Below are 21,199 nucleotides of genomic sequence, written 5' to 3'. Positions count from 1 at the left end.
GGGAGAACAGGTTGGCTTCCCATCATTTTATCTTTTGGCCTCTTGCTCTATACACTGCCAACACAATGCTGCAAATTAATCATGTTCAAGGCTCCTCTGTTGCAAAATTTTGCCCTCTGGAACCTGGGAACTTCTCATGCAGGCAAAAGCAATAACAAATGACAAAGAGGTGCTAAATGTGAACTGTCATTTCCGTAAGCAAGAGATCAGCACTTGCCACTCATCCTCTGATGCCCACTTCACCCTGACAGCTTTACGACTTACAGAGACTTGACTAAAGTAATACAAATAAAAAGCAAGAGAAATAATCAAATCATTGTCCCTTAGATTTCAGCTAGACAAAGTAACAGCTATTTATTACTACTTAGAATTCAGTAGGACTGAATGGAAGAGAAGAACATTTCAGATAAAGGAATGTTTTTCTTCTTAACTGTGCTTGAGTAATTCTATGTTGAAAAGTCCCTGATTTCCAATGTCTTAGCTAATTAGTATTGATGCAGTAACATACTGCTCCATGTGTCTTACAAAAGCACAAGTATAAAATATAAAGATCATTTTCCTTCCAGTCCATGGCTGTATTTGCTCATCTTATCTTCATTGTTCACTCATTTAAACTTCTATTATCTTGACACATGCTGTTATGCCACAGAACAACTGTTCGCTCCAACATGACTAGTGAATCCCCTGCAATGCACAGCCTGAGCCCTTTCTCATGGAGCTTTCATTGCTTCAACAGTGCAGTCACTTAAAATACTACCTGCTGCTGTTCAGAGGCATGGTCTTATTCTTCCATTCAAACATGAAAAACTTCACTGCTTCAGCTATGTGATGCCTCATTTGAAGTTATTTTTAATAACAAAGACTTATAAAAGTGAAAGTTTTGAATTCTGTCATTTAGACAGACATCCAAGATTTAAACCCAAGAAACTTTCTATGAGAACCACCATTACAATGGGGACCTTACTACATTACATAGTAATTCTGCACTAAGCCTTTACATTCCTATCAGACATCTAAACTCAAACAAATCAAGTTCAGAAACTTTAGAGAATATCTTTGGGTTTGATTCTCTTTTATTATCTGGGAAAGTTTGTGCATGTATGTTTTCAGACTTATGTCTTATTTCATACAGAAAATACATTTATATTCTAAGAGTCACCCCACACAGTAAGTCTCCTAAGTTCTTTCCACATCTTTATGTTATGATGCTTGGCATTTGGAGAGAAGTTGATACAAGAAGATATGGAAACATATATGCAAAAGAATGTTGTCGTGAGGTGGGTGTTAGTTCCTCTTCCCAAGAGACAAGCGCCCGGATGAGAGTGAAAGTCTCAAGCTGACCCTGGGGAAGTTCAGATTGGATATTGGAAAAATTTCTTCAACAAAAGGATAATCAAACATTGGTACTGACTGTCCAGGAAAGCTAACTGACCAACCAACACTGCAGGTATTTAAAAGCCATGTAGAGGTGACACTTTGTGACATGGTTTAGTGTTAGACTTGGTACATTATGAGTGGAAAAATATGGAAGCTCAGAAATGACAATTATTTTTTTTCTTGAGAAATCAGGGACAACCAAATTATTTTTTTTAGATGTTTGAATTCCATTTGGGTCTTATAACAATCTTATTTAAACACTCTGGGTAAGATGCACACTATTTTTGAGTGGATTAAAGGATTAAACATTATCTTGTATGAAACAAAGCCATAAAAACTTAGAAGTGAAATGGCATCAAAATTGTATGCATACTCCAGAAATTACATATCACATACTTTTAGGAAATCAGAAATCATTTCTATTGTTACTTCCTCAAGTGTTAAGCAAGAAAATCTATGTTGAGGAAAGTGAATTTCAAAAATAAGCTTTGACTTGGGAATGTACGCAAAGCTTAGTTACTAGAATTAGCTTCTAAGAATTAAAATGGACTACATTACCACAGAAAGTTGGGAGAAAAAAAGAATAATGAACAGAAAACTTTTCTAGACATATTGAGTCAAGAAACAAAGAGTAGAGAAGATGCTCTTAAAAAAATGCCTATGTATCAGAAATTAACTGGTTTTGCTCCTCTCTTTTGTAAGCAAGTAATTGCACACGGTGAATTCTTTCACACCTCTTCTTCCACAAAGAGTGTATTAGGCAAGGATTGTGACACGTAGAACAGTTCCAACTCCCTGAGCAGGTGCAGATTTTCTGGCTGTCATGCTGAACACATTCTCCCTCACTCATTTTGCCCATCTGTGAAATTAAGATAACACTTGTGTACTTACTCTACAGAGGTAGCGATGTGAGGTTTAAGTAGAGTTTACTATCATTAATCAAATACTTCAAAGCAATTAAGAAGCCAGCTGATGTATCATTACCCAAGCAGTATTTTAGCTTTGATAAGTATGACTATAAATTCTATTACTCACTTTCAGTGCTGCTTCCTAAATAAACTGTATTCAGAGAACACATCTCCAGAAGCTAATTCAGGCTAACCATGTGCATTCTACCCTTGTATACAGAGCAAAGGCATTCTTTCAGAATGGAATTTAAAATACATATATATATGCTTATAGTACTTGATAGGCTCTATATTACAGATAGAATCATAGAATCAACCAGGTTGGAAGAGAACTCCAACATCATCCAGTCCAACCTAGCACCCAGCCCTGTCCAATCCACTAGATCATGGCACTAAGTGCCTCATCCAGGCTTTGCTTGAACACCCCTAGGGACAGAGACTCCACCACCTCCCTGGGTAGCCCATTCCAATGCCAATCACTCTCTCTGGGAAGAACTCCTAACATCCAGCCTAGACCTCCCCCAGCACAACTTGAGACTGTGTTCCTTTGTTCTGTTGATGGTTGCCTGGCAGAAGAGACTAACCCCCACCTGGCTACAGCCTCCCTTCAGGTAGTTGTAGACAGCAATGAGGTCAGCCCTGAGCCTCTTCTTCTCCAGGCTAAACACCCCCAGCTCCCTCAGCCTCTCCTCACAGTGCTGTGTTCCAGGCCTCTCACCGGTTTCATTGCCCTTCTCTGGACACGTTCCAGTATCTCAACATCTCTCCTGAATTGAGGGGTCAAAACTGGACACAGTACTAGAGATGTGGCCTGTCCAGTGTTGAGTACATGGGAAGAACAGACTCCCATGTCCTAGTGGCCACACTCTTCCTGTTACAAGCCAGGATGCCATTGGCTCTCCTCGCCACCTGAGCACACTGCTGGCTCCTGTTCAGCCAATTATCCACCAGTATTCCCAATTCCCTTTCTTCCTGGCTGCTCACCAGCCACTTTGTCCCCAGCCTATAGCGCTGCTTGTGGTTGTTGTGACCAAAGTGTAGAACCCTGCACTTGGCCTTATTAAATTTACTCTATGTACATTATGTGTATTCTTACACTCATATAATGTACACTCATATGTGTAAAATGTATATAGGCATGGATAGACGTAGCAGGCATCTCTTTTGCATTCAGAGTGGAGCAAAGAGGGAAATTCTGAAACTAATTCCTCCTGCTGGCAGATAATGCACAAGAAAGCAGTCTGTTGGTAATATGCATGGTGGATTGGAAATGGAAAGGACTGCAGATTCAAGCACACATAACCAATAACAGGAAGTATGCCCCAGAAAACAAAAATCAGAACGTCTTTCACAGCAAAGGGGGTTCATAAATCAGGATAATGGTGGAAGTAGTGAAAACCAATTAGGGATGAAAAACAATTCTTTCTTCCAGCAGTGTTTTATCTAATTCTTAATTAAGCAAGACCATAAAGCTCAATCTCTAAATTCTTCTTCAATAACCAGACTTATCCCAATATATCTCCAGAAGACCACTCTCTTTCATGAGCTGCTGAAACTCAAATTACCCTTTCCCAGAAGTTTTAAACCTGTGCACAAAGACCAGATGGACTAAAACTGAATGTTCTCTGTTTCTAACATTCAGTTCAAAATAAAATATTCAGATATCATAGCATCTGTATTCATTAGCTGCCTTTTTGTTATAAACTAATTTGTGGAATAATATTAGTGTTTGTTATCATTCCTATGGCTACTAAGTCCTAAACTGACTCTTAAACATATTAACAATTAACTGTAACTCAGCAACCGAGACTATGAGTCAAAAGACACAGAAGTGCCATTTTTGCATTGTATTTTTTTTTTAAGACCTACTGTTAAATTTTATGAGACTCCCCATTTACAGACTATAATTACTGCTATGTCAGTGTTCCACTTACATTCTATTTTTAAAGCTATTACTAGCCCAGCTATTAAAATCAATCATATGTAGCTCTGAAGTCAGTGTAAGTTTACCTATTCCACCATTCACTGGAAGTACCTAAAACTGTAGGAGGACTAAAGAGTAAAGCTCTACAAACTTTCTTTTACCTACTGGAAAAGTATTGCATTAACATGCATGACCTAAAATACCACTAACAATCATGTTTTCCTATGTATACTTTTGGATACTCATTCATGGGATGGAATGTCAGGCAAAAAAAATAATCTGCAGTAGCAGTAGCATGATGCTTACAGCTCTCAAGCTTTATTGCTTTCAGTGCTTAAAATGAAAATAAACCTGTTTTCTATAGCCCATCTCCTACAACAAATGAGTTTAGATAAAATTTACTACTATAGCAGTCTTACATTGAATCTCTGCTGTGCTTATAACAGAGTATCTTATATAGAAATACTATTTCCTGTAAAAGTAAGTAATACAACTAGTCATCCCTCAGTGAAAGTGAAATATTTTTTAATCATACAAGCTTAACATGACTTATTTGAAAAGCAAACAAAACACACACAAAAAACCCACACACCACCACATTCACCACCACAGAAAGTCACTACTGGAAACATTTGCCTGGTATTTTTAACTTTCAAATTAATATTCTTCTGTAACCAAACACACCTTTCTAAGTGAGAGACTTACTTATTTAGTATAAGAGACAAGAAAATAAGTGTTGAAGTAATGTACTCATTACAAAGATTCACTCCTGAAATACTCTTTTACTATTCAGACATGAGGAGGAAGTTGTTCAGCATGACAGAGCTCCTATTACAAAAAGATATGGAAGGGATGGAAGGTGTCTAGAGAAGGGCTACAAGGATAATAAGAGGTCTGGAGCACCTCTCCTATGAGGACAGACTGGGAGAGTTGGGATTGTTCAGTTTGGAGAAGAGATGACTCCAAGGAGAACCTCTGTACTATGACAGTGATGAGACCCTGGAATGGGTTGCCCAGGGAGGTGGTTGAGGCCCCATTCCTGGAGGTGTTTAAGGCAAAGCTGGATGGGGCTCTGGCCAGCCTGATCTGGAGTAGGATGTCTGTCTGCAACAGTGTCCCTGCCCATGGCAGGGGGGTTGGAACTAGATGATCCTTGTGGTCCCTTCCAACCCTGACTGATTCTATGATTCTATTAAAATTCCATACTTAGCACAGGAAAAACTATTACCATTATTTCTGAGGTTAAACCATGGTCAGAGTACCCAACACTCAGAATATTTGCAGCATAAACAGTAGCTTTTAAATCATTTCACTGCTTATAAATTAGCTACCGCATGCATTCATCTTCTGGTCTTCTCTGGCCCAGTAATGCAAGGAAAAGAAAATTAGGAGGCCATTTCATCACATGACTTTAAATATCTTTTCTAAATCTTTCTCAGTAGTGTCTTAATAGGCACCACTGTGTTAGTAACAGTAGAATAGAATAGAATCAACCAGGTTGGAAGAGACCTCCAAGATTGTCCAGTCCAACCTAGCACCCAGCGCTATCCAGTCAACTAGACCATGGCACTAAGTGCCTCATCCAGGCTTTAGCACACAGACATTAATAAATCAACAATCTCTATACAAATTCCTTGAAGTTTTCTACTAAATATAAATTGTTTCTCATCTTTCAGTCTCCAGAGATCTGAACTACAAGTTTTTTCCCTGTCCAGTACATACCAGGGTACTGTAGATGCTACATCTAAGGCACTAGGATGACACCATACAAAAAAAAAAATTGTGTTTTTAAGCTTCATACAATCAATGTGGATTTTGCTTTTCATTTCATCACACAGTGAAAGCAATTCAGATTCAAAAAGAAGGTAAAAACCAGCAGTATAGCCTAAACTTGACAGAAAATTAAGAAGTAAGCCTGACAGATTTTTAATTTGAGGTAGGATGAAGGAGAGAAGGAAGGGAAAAGAGCCATATAGCAATCTTGTCTTATGAACTACTGCAAAGATGCTTTTACCCAAAATGCTTGTGAACAAATTAAAGAGATTCTACAACTGACACTGTCGTTTTTTCTACAGAACGAGAGATGGAAAAATGTTCATTTGTAAAGTGAACAAATATGCTGACTGGATCCAGCTACCTAATGTGGTACCATCCCCTCTGCCACATTTCACACAGCAGCACTATTTAACAGGAGAACTGAGCTTAGAGTTGTAACAAGGCTTCCAGGGATTCATTTCTTCAAGATCTAGCCATCTCAGGAGGTCAATAACCTAACTTCTTCACCTCTGTTCATAACCTCATCCAACCCCCCCTGAATATCTCCCTCCCTATATATAACACCATGCAATATTAGGCTTCCTGAAAACATAAGAACAAATTCTTATATGATTTAACACTGCAGAGAGAATGAATTAGCCAGGCAGGCATCTGTGACAAAGCCAGAACTCACTGATTTTATATACCACACTACATCATAAAAATTGTATCTGCAGTTGCATGAAGTTGTTTTTTTTTTTTTAATTGAAATCCACCCCTGAAGATGTTCAGACCCCTGAACGAATACTCAAGCTAGTGCACAAAGGAGATACATAAACCACTGACAACATTTATGCACTACAGATGACTTCTTCCCCTCTAAAACGGGACTATTATTACATCAAAATACCTTATTTGACAGAGACAAAAGAATTTATTGGAATTTTAGTGCTACCAACTAACAAAACATTCTCAGCCACAACTCCTTCAGTCTGAAATAAGCTTTTAACTCCAAATCCAGATTAGACAAGGCTGGTTTGCTTTAGGTATCAGTGCAACATCAGAGCAGCTGACAGTACCAGCTGCTTTACAGGTAAAATTTTTCATTTATGTGAAGTACTTCATTCCTCCCCAGTGACTGCTCTTCCATGTGATTTTTTAGCAATATTGTTGAACATGCATTCTAATGGTAATTCAAATGTCCTAAAGCATAACACAAGTGCATGGTGCATTGCAATTCAGTGCCTGATTAACACATTTTACCTGCAACCCTTAGCAAATTTGCGAGTCCCAGGAGCTTAGCAGATTGTTTGTAGTTTGTTGACATCTGAGCAAGGCAGTCCTTGATGAGACTAAGTCGATCCGAACACAAACGCACTGTTGAAAGCAGAACTGGTGTTAGAGGCTGTATAAATGAACCCTACTGCTGCATTTCTGGTTAAACAATGCAGGCACAGAAAGAGTGCTAGGGAGTATAAGAAAGCAAACACAACTTAAAAAAACAGCCCAAAGTTACTTGCATGTACATCTTCAACTACACCAGTAAACAAAGTTGAAGTAACACTACAATATATCCAGCCTCAATCATTAGCAGGTGAGGTTGGGAACAGAAGAAGGGAAAGACAGACTTGACTGAAAATTTGTTTCAGGTTTTCAAATTAAATGCTTTTAAAAGTTCATATAACTAATCAGATGCATTTACACATTCTTTTTTCATTTCATTCTTGCAACATTCTCAGAAAGACTACTGAAACAGACATCCACTTTCATTGAGGATGTTGCAAATAACTAGTATTTCACACTAAACTTCATTTTAGGGTGAGCAGGATATCACACAAACTGAAAGAGCTGTCAGAGGCAGAATCTTCAGGCTGTTTTAATTAATGTAAATATTTTCCTGAGCAAGTGGAAAGATAGCCTCTAAATCACCAGGTTGTGTCAATCATGTCTTGAAAAGCTTATAATTAGTAGTGTTTAAAAAAATACTTCATCAAGAATTGAATAATTACCTTAGCTGTATAGTTTAATGTCATTCAGTGCTCTTTTTAGCTAGTTAATGTGTGGTTAACTTCAGGTTGCTGCTTTAGAAAGGTAATGTTTTCATACCATGCAAGTTCTCAGAGCACAGAGGAACAGCATGTAGATCTTCCACTTAACACTCCGTAAGACATTAATGTCTTGCATGGGAGATAAATTCTCCATTAGCATATTGATCTTAAAACATATGAAATTAGGTCTCTCAACAAGAGCAAAGAAGCACTTGCATAATGAAAACTCAAATCAGACTAAAATGAATTAAGAATGAAGGAGTAGGAAAAGGTTACATATAGTTCCATTTTTAATATGCTATTATAGACATTAGTATACAGCAGTAAAATATTTTCATTCACTGATTACATAAGCAAGATTTTTTTGAAGTATCTAATGTAGCTACAACTCATCTGACACAATAGCATGGGTCAAACACTTTAATTAAAGATAGAGGTTTCTTCACTTTTTATGCTAATAAGGTGTCTCCAAGCTAGAAGTTATCAAAATACAACGGAACAGTAGTTCACAACCTTAACTGGTGAGTTTGCTAAAAACATAAGCAGGGAGGAAGCTCTGGAAAAAAAAAACCCACACATAAATGTGCAAATAAAAGTCCACTGTTAATTCTTACTGTGGCAATAAGTGATCTTTAATGTTATTTTAATGACATTTTATTGAAGTAACTGACCATTTAAAGGCTTTCATTAAAACTTTAAAATGTAATTTTAATCTTATTAATTTGATTTACACGAAAGATACTGAAGAAAGAGTAAGTCAGGATCATTAATGAAATTACAGGCATGATTTCACATATTCTAATTAATCTAGATCAGCTGTATTACACATAATATTAATACAGTATTATGTTGCCACTCTTTGTAAATGATGTCCATATCAAATAAGTTCTGTAAAGTTGGGAGTGAAATATTGCAAGATCTAGAAACCAGACATTCTCAGTCCAGAAATTTGAAGATATTTGAATATAAGACATGGAGCATCATAGAATGGTTCAGGCTGGAAGGAACCTTCAAAGGTCATCTAGTTCAAGCCCCCCTGCAGTCAGCAGGGACATCCTCAACTAGGTCAGCTTACTCTGAAGTAACACTTGGGGGAAAAGAGAAAAAACATACCAAACTAAAGTAACAACAACCACTAAGAACATCCATTTCATCTTCTGTAGACCCAAAAGTGCTTTCCATAAATCCCAGTATTTCTCTGCACAATGGCAGAAGTTAAACACTATCATCAACTCATTTCATCCACACTTGGTGCTCTTATCAACCTTCTGTAGTGTGTTTAATACCAGCGCTCAATGCAGTTTAACACAGTTGCACACACTACATATTCAAGCTTCACTGAAAGCCAGGAACAGTAGCCAGAGGAGACAGATGAATAAAACACTCTGCAGACACCCTGATCAGTGAAGGAGGGATCAGGTACTCCAGGCACTGGAGGGGAGATTATTCTGCAGCCCTTGGTGAAGATCATGGTGAGGCAGACTGTTCCCCTGCAGCCCATGGAGAACCCTACGCTGAAGCAGGCAGATCAGCAAAGGAGGCTGTGACCCCACTGGAAGCTTGTACTGGCCACAGCAAGCTCCTAGCAGTTAGAGCAAGTTTGCGGGTAGGACTTTTGACCCTGTGAGGTACTAACACTGGAACAGCTTGCAAAGAACTGTCTCCCATGCCAGAGCAGGGAAAGAGCATGAGAAATTCTACCCCTGAGGAGGAAGAAGTGTCAGAGAGCCCCCGTTCCACCCCACTGTGCCACTGGGGGAGGAGAGTACAGTAAAAGGAAATAAGGAGTTGAGCCTAGAAGTAATGGGAATGGGACTTAGTTTTCTCATCATCCTGCTCTGATTTGATTGGTATTAAATTAATTTTAATAGAATCATTTCAGTTGGAAAACACTTCAAAGATCATTGACTGCAACAACTGACCTAACACCAACCATGACCATTAAACCATGTGTCAAAGTGCTAAGTCAAGCCTGTTTTGCCCATGATGACAGTTGCTAAGGGATCTCTTCCTGTCCTTAACACTAAATACTTTTGTTAACACGAAATACTTTTGTTATGTTTTCTCTCCTCTGTGCAGCTGAAGAACAATGATGAAGTACCTTTGATAGGCACTTGGCACGCAGTTACGGTCAACCCATCAATTAATGCAACTATTTTTGTTAGTTTAATTTGTAAGTAATGAAACATATTGTCATATATTTGATTTCCCTCTATCTTACTGTTCACAGTCATCTTTACTTTCCAACATCCATCCAATGACTTTTCATACCATTGGAATCAAAGCTCCAAAATGCATCTGAAGTTTTAAACAACTTATGAGAAGAAACATTTCTCTTGTCATTAGGTTTTATATGCTTCAAAATTAAATAGTCTGTTGGAGACATGAAAACTGCCTATGCATGAAGAACCTCTCTCCCACCCATTATTTTAAAGTTCATCAGCACATGACCAATTGCAGAATATTGCAAATGTAAGATGAGCTGAAACTACTTCTGCTGAAGTCATCAGGATCTTTCACTACTCAGTATTATAATTATTAAAAAGTTCTCCTAAAAATGGGCACCAAAATGTAGATTCTATATGCAGACAAACTTCCTATCTCATATCAATTTAATTCTTTTTTATTTGTTTTTTGGTGCATATCTCTACACTGTCTGGAGCCAGGGAAGGGACAATTTAGTTTACTTAAGCAATATTTTAGTAATAGTAAAGTAGGCCTCATGCATATTTGTGTCTGTGATTCAAGCAATTATATGAAGAATAAAAATATGTAGTACCTTGTAGTGGCAGCATTTTCACACCAAACTCTTCCAGGTAGCCAAGGGCACGAATGAGATCTAACTCCTCTTGAATAGCACTCGGACAGTCTACAATAAGCTGTAGACAGCACCTAAAAAAGAAGTTAATTTTTTTTCTAAAATTGTTGAGTAAAAGTTAAATTTGTGGGAAAATTAACCTATTTACATGAAAATGTGTTTTTGGATTGCCCAAATCCTCTTCACCAAATTGTGATAATGTACTTAAATATGTAATCATTTAAGGAAGTGTTTCTTGTATCATTATTGCATTATGGAGTTACATAATTTCCATCTGGATATTAAGATGCTGACCACTAATCTCTGGTTTCAAGCATCCAACCAACTACAAAATCAGAACAGTGGGAGTTGGAATAGACCTCTGGAGATCAGTCTCCCTGCTGATGCACCCAGAGTGCTCATAAGTAGTAATGACAATCAATAAACCCTGTTTTCAGTAAAAAGGTGTAAATAGATCTAGCATTATATAATTAATACCACAAAACTGACCATCTTTCAATTTGGACCTAAGGTTTTTCACAAAAAAAGCAAACAGAAACTTTACTTTGTAATTACTTTGTCATTTCCACAAGAAGAAACAAACCTACAAAAGATTAATCTCTTGTTATTGGGAAAACACAACTCAAGTTTCTATTGAAAGAGCAATATCTATTTCAATATACCTGGCCAAATCCATACAGCTATCACTCAAACTTGTTGAAGAATTGAAATATTCTCTGCCAGCAGCCAAAACCAGTTCAATACTTCTTGCATAGCCGACTCGGTACTGTGACTTCCCTTTTGATGAACTTGGTAGATCCACTGACCAACTACTGCAATGCATCATTTGCCCAGCCAAGTGGATATTGTCTATGCTGCTTGAGCATAAAAGACTTTCTGTGAATATCTAAAAGAAAGAACAGTAATTTAATAACCTGCAGCAGAAGCTTCAAATAAGCTTACCTACATCGTGAAAATCAAGCCACTCCATTAAAAGGATCTTTCAAATCAAAAGATATTCAGTCCAAGCAGAAAGTCTAACTTCTACCAAGGAATTTCCACAACTTAAGTAAAGCTGAAATTAACTGTTATCTAGTTATTTCAACTTCCTATAGAAAAAAAGCTTACCAGCAGCCCTTTTATGATATGACTTAGAGATCAAAAATTCTAGGCAGTTAATAGGATAGAATCTAAAAAAGCAGTTCCGTATTAAGACCTTAAAAGTTACAATACAAGAAGAAATCTTCCATCTCTGAAGAAACTAAAAATACTTGGAACTCAGCATGTAAGTTAGTTTAGAAGTATCAATTAGTACTTGTCTTCAAATAATGCATACTAACATAAAGCTGCATCTGCCACAAGACATCTAAATTATTTTCAGGTCAAAGTTTTGTCTACATTGAGACATTCTCTCTCAATTCCTTATCAAAATAAATTCTTGGGGTCTGGGGGTGGGTTTTTTTGGTTTTGTTTTTTGTGGGTTTGGGGTGGGGTTTTAGTTCATTGAGGGCTTTTTTTTTTTTGATGTTGTAAGAATTAGCCCAATGAAGAACAACATATGAATTTAATAATTTCAGAAAATATTGCAGCTGCAGTAATATGGCCTTTATTGAAGGTTATAAATTTCTTAGAATATGACAGTACTACATTTGAAAGCAATCTCATTATTTCTAGATAATTCTCCCAAACTCACTTTGCTGTGTTGTTTGTGAGTTTTTAATCGTATGGTACAGAGATTGAAAAAAAATAATCACAGAATGTTTGGAGTTGGAAGGGACCTCCAGAGCTCATGAAGTAGGGTGGATAAGACTGGGTGCTAGGTCGGACTGGATGATCTTGGAGGTCTTTTCCAACCTGGTTCATTCTATGTTTCTATGATTATAAGCCCTAACTCTCTGCAAGGGTCACCTAGGGCAGGCCACACAGGAACTCATCCAGGCAGGTTCTGAAAAGTCTCCAGAGGAGGACACTACCCAAGCTCTCTGTGTAGCCAGTTGCAGTGCTGGTACCCTCACTGTAAAGAAATGCCTCCTCATGTTGAGATCGAACCTCCTACATTTTAGCTTGTACCTGCTGTTTCTTGTCCTATCACACCTATCACTGGGCACAATCAAAAAGAAACTGGCACCTTCATCTTGACACCCACACCTCATTTATAGACGTTGATGAGATCTGCTCTTAGCCTTCTCTTTTCGAGATTAAATAGCCCCAGTTCTGTCTTTCTTCATAGGAGAGAACATTAAAGTCAGATTGAAGTAAATGCTATTGTTCCCACCAATTCAGTACTTTATATGTTTTTTAATACACTTACAAGAATTTCCAAATATAATAAACCTTATCCTACCACAAAACCACAAACCTTGAATATATTTGTGGTTCTCTTTGAGCAAGTTCCAACTGTACAACTACATTATGTACGTAAATTTCTGTATAGGTTGAAAAGGATCAGTTTTTCCCCTTTGCTTTCAATTTTCCTCCCAAGAGCTAACCAAACTGGTAGCCATATGCAATTATATTTGCACACTAATAAAACTCACTTCAGCTTCTAAAAGATGTGACTACTTTAACACTAATTATAGCAGAGACAGTGTTGTTTCTGTACACTTCAGTACACTGAAGTGAAAATGTCCATAAGAATACACGTACAATCAGATTCTGCACCAGTCTTTTGCAAACATGAATAACACAGGTTTGAAGTTTATGCACATGCAGGTTTTTTTAGAGTTTTCATCTCATTTTCAACTGCAAGCAGAAGAAAAATCTTGGCTGAAGGTTACATTTAGGTAAAAGACTGTCTATTTTCGTTAGTTTTTAGTGTTTATTACTAAAGGCATTTGTACACAGAACTATGAAACTTTAAGAGGCTGATCACAGGATCACAGAAACATCCTATGATACTATTTTGATATGCAGGACTTTTGATGAATTAGCAGGATGTTTTTGATTTGAATGAAAACCTGTAAAAGAGCTAGTAGACAACCAACACAATGCATGAAAATGCATTTACATTTCTGAGCCACAATATAAGATGAGAATTTATAGCTTACTTGCAACAGATATCAGTAAGAAAACTCAAAACTCACCTCATAGCAAGTGTCTGAATGTAAGCATGTGTATACTTTACGCTGCATGTCCAGAATATCCTGGAGCAATTCCTTCCACTGTGTTTCACTGACTGATGGCTCCCTACAAACAATTTTGAAATTAAATATTCTGTTCCTCCACAAATTTCAAGAAAAAGCAGTAGATAAAACTGCAGCTCCAGCACCAAAAATACAAGTTTTCCCAAAGGTTATTTCAATCTTCAATTGGACTTTTAAGACAGAACACCCTTAGTATTAATATTAAAACAGTTTCAGTGGGATAAAATTGTTTGAGGACAAGATTGCACTAACCAAAGTGGTTTCATTCTGTTTGTTTTCTATAGGATAAAACAGAGATGTAAGCAATCTTTATCAAGACCTCCAAGTAGATTCTGATAACTTTCAATAGTACATGAGAAAGTTAGAATTGTCATCTCCCTGTTGATTCAAGAACAGCTGAGTGAAAACAAGATTCTAAAATCAGCTGAGGATCAACAGTGCGGATCCTTGTGGACAGTCTCAGAGGACTAAGTAATTACATGCAGTAACAGAACAGACCTTCTAATTTATTTTGTTCCTTAAGCTGGAATGGTCTCTGGGTGCATGGATTTCTGTTTATCCACAAAGCTATATTTTTGTGCTCTATTAAAAGTTTTGCCAGTAAATATATGACAAAGGTTTTTGGACGCTACCTAGAGCCTTTCAGACTGGGGGTAGGGGAGGGAGAGAAAGCTTTTTTTAAAGCCCCACAAACTGATTTTCTCATGTGGCACCAGCTTTCATTTTGGCAAAGCAGAGTGTCAACACAAAGTGAACAAAAATCAACATTTTTCCTACAAAGACACTGACTTGCTTGATCTTTCTAAAGAAAGCTTTTCAGAAGGCTTAAAAAGCTTTCAGCTTGCCCAAGCTAAATACTACTTTAGCATCACCAATACATTGTTATGCAGGAGAAAAACAAACAAAACCACACACACAAAAACACACAGACATTAAAAAAAAATCCCATCACCACTAACAACCAATTTTGATGGCTGTTTTTCACAGCGTTCAAGCTCTTCATCTCCTTATGCCAAGAGGCATGTCATAATTCATGTCATCTCCAGTTGGAAGATGAGTTAAATGAAGTAGTTCTTAAAACAGAAAAACATACTTTAAATATATAAGAGGTAGAATTGATATGTAAAAAACCAAAAAAATCAGTAAACTACCCTGTTACCATAGCTCCTAAGAAAATATGCCCCAAAACCAGAAAGTGTTACTTTACAAATCCTACCCTCTCAATACAATTAAATAGGTGTAAAAAGATCGCATTTACAATGCATTACCTTTTACTGCTCATCACCCTGCAGAATTTTGTAACTAGTGTGCCTTGTAGGCTAGTTTGCTTGAACACAAACACAATGAATCAGGTTTGAAGCAAAACAGAAGTTTTCTAAATGTGGAGAACGAAATCAAAATACTAATCACGGCAATAGTGAGTTTAACAAATGTGGTTTATATACATAGTGTTCAGTTTGAACACTGCAGTTCCCTACTGCAACTGAACAAGCAAGCACATTCTCTCACAACAGGTACTGTTATTTTACTGTCCTTTCACCCGTATCTCTCATTCCTGTTTGAACACTAACCTGCGACCCATGTGCCTTGTCAGCCTGATCATCACCTTTCGTGCCTCCTCTGCATTGTCCTTAGTGTCTTTCACAAAGGAAACGGGTTTCTGTAGTCCATGTTTCTCCAACAGCTCTGATACACTGCAAATGAATAGCCAACATTTTTGAACCTCCAACAGTTGTACAAGTACCTCTGATGTTGCAGTCATAAAGTGCTCTCTGAGAATGCAGTGCACATGCAAAGAGTTTACAAAGCCTCATACAGTATGGCTTAGACAGAGTAACATCTACTAAAAAACAGTTAATACTGCTGCATAATTGTGCATCACCAGTTACCTGATGACACATTCACAGCTTTTATTAATCACTTGAAGGATTACAGACTATCAAGATCAAAACAAATTCCCCAGGTTAACTTCTTGTCCTTCCAAGAGAAACAAAAATCCAATCCACTTTTATTCCAAGGAAAGTATCTGTGTAGTTTTATAGTACTCAAATAATTTAAAACTTCTAAAAGTTCTAAATACAAATAAATTACAGATGATGTTGTTGACAGCACTAAAACTAAGATACACACTCTAGCTGCTTTGCTGTCATTCAAGAAGTCCTTGGCTATGCCTAGAGACCTCTGTAATAATACATTACTTATTTTAGCAAAATTAAATACCTGAGAATTCGCTCCAGTTCATCTACTTCATCATGAAGACTGTTTGTTCTATCTGTTTCAGGCCTGCAAATATATTATGCAATTAATATTCAAAGAATCATAGAATCAACCAGGTTGGAAGAGACCTCCAAGATCATCCAGTCCAACCTAGCACTCAGCCCTATCCAGTCAACTAGACCATGGCATTACGTGCCTCACACACATATATATACACACATACATATTTCTTGCAATATCTTTATGCAATTCATATAACGCATACAAAGACAAACACTTTGAAACATTCCTTGATGAAATACAGGCTGGACGTTAGGAAGTTCTTCACAAGAGCAATTTGCCATTGAAATGGGCTGCCCAGGGAGGTGGTGGAGCCACTGTCCCTGGAGGTGTTCAAGAAAAGCCTGGATGAGGCACTTAGTGCCATGGTCTAGCTGACTGGATAGGGCTGGGTGATCTTGAAGGTTTCTCCCAACCTGGTTAATTCTATGAAATTCTTACAACTGTTGGCTTTGTGCTGGAAGGACAGCTAAGTTTTGGGTTTTTTTAAGATTCAATTTATAACTACATTTAACATATCTAAAATATTTACAAGTAACCAGCTGAAAATGTTTACCCATATCCTCTTTGCGGAAGGCATTCCAAAATATCATAACAGAGTGCGAGCTGATCATCCCGTTCACAACTATAGATACATTCCAAGGCAATGATCATAAGCTGGTCTTGCTCAGGAATAATTTTTTGCTGACACTAACAAGAAAAGAAAGCACATTATTGTTGGTTTTCTGTTCCTAAGCCAAGTTAAATTTCTTTTAAATACAAACAGATGTGCACTTGAAGTAAATCAATTGTCATTAGCTGTAATGAGGATATCTCATTAAATTAGTGAAGTATCTGTTGAAGTAACAATCTGAAATATAGCTCAGCTAGTTTCCTACAATGCTTGAAAGAGTAGGAGCCTTATACCCTTTATGAACTTGAGAGGTGTAAGGGTGCAAGACAAAGAAAGAAACTGCAAATGCTGTAAACATATATTTACTATGTACAACAGTATCAGTACACATTAAAAAGCTGTGGTTTTCCTTCACTGATTTCTGCCCCTATACTTAAAACATTCAATATTGTGCAAAAATGTGTTTATGTGCCCTGGAACGCTATTTGAACTGTAGAGGCAGTATGAAATCCTCATATGGAAAACAACTTCAACTTTTGCTCACAGAATTCCTGGCTCCACCCCAGCCCCTATTTTATTCTTTACATTTGCTGTGCAAAGAGGCAGTGGGAGAGTTGGGTGTAGCATATATGGTGGAATAACTTGAAATGTAATGCCAGTAAAATTCCTGAGGAAACAAACAAAAATGCCAGTAAGATCACAAAGCTATTTCATACCCATGTTTCCAAAGGAAATATGCTGGGAATTTACTTTAATACATCACCAGAAAAAATACTTCAAAGAAGAATCTACCATAATTTTTGTTCTGTTAGGTTAAGATTGTAGCTGCATCCAGTTCTGGAGCCCCTATTATCACAGGAATGCGGACACAGTGGAATGTGTGCAAGAGAAGGGCCACAAGGATACTCAGAGGGCTGGAGCACCTCTCCTACAAGGACAGACTGAAAGAGTTTGGGCTGTTCAGTCTGGAGAAGAGGAGGCTGAGAGGTGACCTTCTTGTGGCCTTCCAGTATCTGAAGGGAGCCTACAAAAAAGCTGGGCAGGGACTTTTTAGGCTATTAAATAATGACAGAATTAGGGGGAAAGGTCCAAAGCTGGAGGTGGGAAGATTCAGACTGGATGTGAGGAGGAAGTTGTTGAGCATGAGAGTGGTGAGAGGCTGGAATGGGTTGCCCAGGGAGGTGGTTGAGGCCCCATCCCTGGAGGTGTTTAAGGCCAGGCTGGAAGAGGTTTTGTCCAGCCTGATCTAGCGTAGGGTGTCCCTGCCCACGGCAGTGAGGCTGGAACTAGATGATCCTTGTGGTCCCTTCCAACCCTGATTCTATGATTCGATAATTAGAAACTACTGTTTGATAACCTCATGAAGGACAATTTAGCTGCATCATAACATGCTATAATATTTTTAATTCATGTTTTCTAAAACATAACAAATCCTGGGTTCAAGAAGGAGGAAAAGATCAGAGACACCATCTGATTGAGAAGATGAATTAACCTCTTCAGGACAGGAATTCCCAAAGAAACTAGTAGAATCATCAAGACTCTCTACTTACAGCAGGTTTTGAGTTCTGAAATATCTTCAGAGGTAGAGTCAGGTCTTCCTTTGCTAATGCTACTAAATATTCTTTAAAAAGTGAATTTGCATGACCAAGGACCTGATTTTCACAGCGGTGGAGAAAAGGAATCATCCACTGATAAACATTCTTCACATATTTCTCATCAGAGGACTGGAATACACAACGAGTGACAGGGAAGAAAGTGACAAATTCAGTTTGACATTCAAAACAAACAAGAAAACAAAAATTCTGAGGAGCTTCTAGTGCATGAGCATTCCTCTCTGGTGCTTACGTATTCTTTGACTGGATTTAAGAGCCCTGTTCAATCTCTAGGTATTTTTCATTCCTTCCAAAAGGCCTATTTCGATTCTGAAATGCCACACAGGTTGAATACAGAGAAGGAAAACACGCAATATTGTTGTACCTCCAGCAGCTACAACATTCAAAAGACTGGATCTATTTAGTCCTGTGCCTAGAACAAGTAAGTAGGTCTTTTAGAAAGCTGAGCCATTTTAACTTCTTTTAAAAACAAGTAAAGAAAAATCTGCCACAACAAAAGAACAATAAAAAAAATCTTTTTTTTTGGTATGATTTAAAATGAAGGTTCATTAGAAAAGTGTCAGCCTCTATCAGTATCTTTATATATAGGATCTAGGTAACCTGAATTACTGGAAATCAAGGTATGTTTACTGATTCATTAAGAATACTTACATTCTTCATCAATAGTCTCAGCTTTTCAATGTCCTTCATCTCTACAAGTTCCTTCAAAGTTAAGGTTCGATCACCATCAGTCTCATAAACTATTGTCTCAAGAGTGATCAGGTTGTCACAAAGCACCTGCAGGCCTGGAATACTCCTCTCCATGCCAAGACGAACGAGGGACAGAGCACAGTCCACCTAAAAACCAATAACCAAAAATCCTGCTGTACAAGTGTTTGCCAAAAAAGCAGCTTCAAGTGTCATATGAGTACAGTTATTATGTCTATTTTCTTCCCTACTCCTTAAGCAGTTCTAAGTTCCTGGAAGTTTTTGTGGCATGTCTTACAGATGTTACAAATCAGAAACAAGCAGTCCATTTAGCAAAGACCAAATATGATGTCTACATCTTAATGAATATGCCATTACAGGTCTTTGACTCAGATGCATCTTAGTGATACAGGCAATGCTAGTCCTTCTGGAGATCATGCAGAGATACATTGCTTCATCCTACAGCATGGAACATAAAGGATTGCTTTACACAAAGATAATCAGTTAACTGAAGTTATGCAAACTTTTCCATGTAACATGACTTTTCTAGATGACTATGAATTCATAGTTGCATTTTATTTCACAGAAGGTAACAATAATCTCTTTTCCTGGTGACTCAAAATAACTTCATATAAAAAATTCTGTGTCAAAGTCAAATATTCTAAGTCAAAGTCAAATAAAGCAATATTGGCTGTATGTTTTCAGACAGGTAGGAATAAGTCTGTAAGAGTAGAACAAAATTCTCTTCATATAGTAGCCATTTAATTGATCCTTGGAAGCTGCTGTACTTCATAGGCTGTTTAAGATCATAGGGAACTATGATTAAAGAGACTTGAAGGACTGCAAACTTGAAGTACAAAAGAATTCATCCATCAGAACTAACTCATAGTGATATACTTCCAGTCAACCTCTTCTTCAGGCAACTAAATCAGCTTGAGAAGCAATAAAACACTGAGACATGCCAGTGATGAGCTCCCTTCTTACTTGCAATGCTCATCTCTACCACATATAGTTTAATACATTCTTAAAATATGGAGAAAATAAAGCAAAAATAAGCTGCATGATAGTTCCAGAGGTACACAACAAACCTGCCAGGAAGCAATTGTGGCATATTACAGTGACATGTGACTGCCATATCTCAATATATACATGACACAGTATCATGACACAGGTGTTGATCTGTTGGAGGGTAGGAGAGCCCTGCAGAGGGACCTAGACAGGCTGGATGGGTGGGCAGAGGCCAACGGGATGAGATTTAACAAGGCCAAATGCAGGGTTCTACACTTTGGTTACAACCCCAAGCAGCGATACAGGCTGGTGACAGAGTGCCTGGAGACCAGCCAGGAAGAAAGGGAACTGGGAGTACTGGTGGATAATTGGCTGAACATGAGCAAGCAGTGTGCCCAGGTGGCCAAGAGAGCCAGTGGCATCCTGATCTGTATCAGGAACAGTGTAGCCAGTAGGAAAAGGGAGGTGATAGGTTGGACTGGATGACCTTTGAGGTCTCTTCCAAACTGGTTGATTCTATGGTAATAAAACATGTTTCCTGACACCCTGTGCACAACATTCCCTCCCTTAATTACAAGCAGGAAACAGAATGGTAAACCTTTTTCATGGACTACAAAAATGCTGCTCTCTGCAATGGTGAACCAAGTGAAAGGCCTTCTTAATGATTCCTATATTCATTACATATCATTCAAAGGCCATAATGAAGACTAAGATACCATGTATATTAATGACTGAAAACTGTCGTTAATACATATTATGACTGTTGAAGACAGCTGCTCAGCATGAGTCAGTCATCATCATTTTCTGACTGCTATTCTCACCTGCATTGCATATCTTTCAATTTCTTGTGCTCTGCTCAAATACCAATCGGTAACGAGATCCACTGAAAGGTCAGTAGTCCTGTACTTCAGTAACTCAGGCTGTGTTTCATATAGAAATTCACCTTCATCTGGTAAAGTTGATTCAACAACCATTCTTTTTGGAAAAAAAAAAAAAGGTAAGCATATATTTAAGCATACATTTGTTTAAATTTTTCACATCAGCCTTCT

General features: G+C 37.7%; 1 protein-coding gene across 4 annotated transcripts in view; it reads right to left on the bottom strand.

The window, feature by feature from the left end:
• Positions 1 to 21,199, bottom strand: part of NBAS (NBAS subunit of NRZ tethering complex) — a 168,189-nt gene that overhangs the window by 99,489 nt on the left and 47,501 nt on the right. For all 4 annotated transcript variants that reach the window (XM_064146440.1, XM_064146439.1, XM_064146437.1 and 1 more), the window contains exons 23-32: positions 20,972 to 21,125; positions 19,107 to 19,292; positions 18,393 to 18,566; positions 16,786 to 16,919; positions 16,173 to 16,235; positions 15,524 to 15,646; positions 13,893 to 13,995; positions 11,493 to 11,716; positions 10,792 to 10,904; positions 7,228 to 7,341 (exon numbers count right to left, since the gene is read on the bottom strand). In XM_064146440.1, the coding sequence (XP_064002510.1) occupies positions 7,228 to 7,341; positions 10,792 to 10,904; positions 11,493 to 11,716; positions 13,893 to 13,995; positions 15,524 to 15,646; positions 16,173 to 16,235; positions 16,786 to 16,919; positions 18,393 to 18,566; positions 19,107 to 19,292; positions 20,972 to 21,125 (1,388 nt within the window). The remainder of the gene's footprint in view (positions 1 to 7,227; positions 7,342 to 10,791; positions 10,905 to 11,492; positions 11,717 to 13,892; positions 13,996 to 15,523; positions 15,647 to 16,172; positions 16,236 to 16,785; positions 16,920 to 18,392; positions 18,567 to 19,106; positions 19,293 to 20,971; positions 21,126 to 21,199) is intronic.

This window comes from Pogoniulus pusillus, chromosome 7 (assembly GCF_015220805.1).
Source record: "Pogoniulus pusillus isolate bPogPus1 chromosome 7, bPogPus1.pri, whole genome shotgun sequence".
NCBI classification, from domain to species: domain Eukaryota; kingdom Metazoa; phylum Chordata; class Aves; order Piciformes; family Lybiidae; genus Pogoniulus; species Pogoniulus pusillus.
Note: the sequence above shows the minus strand (reverse complement) of the source record. Positions and strands in the feature narration are given on the sequence as shown.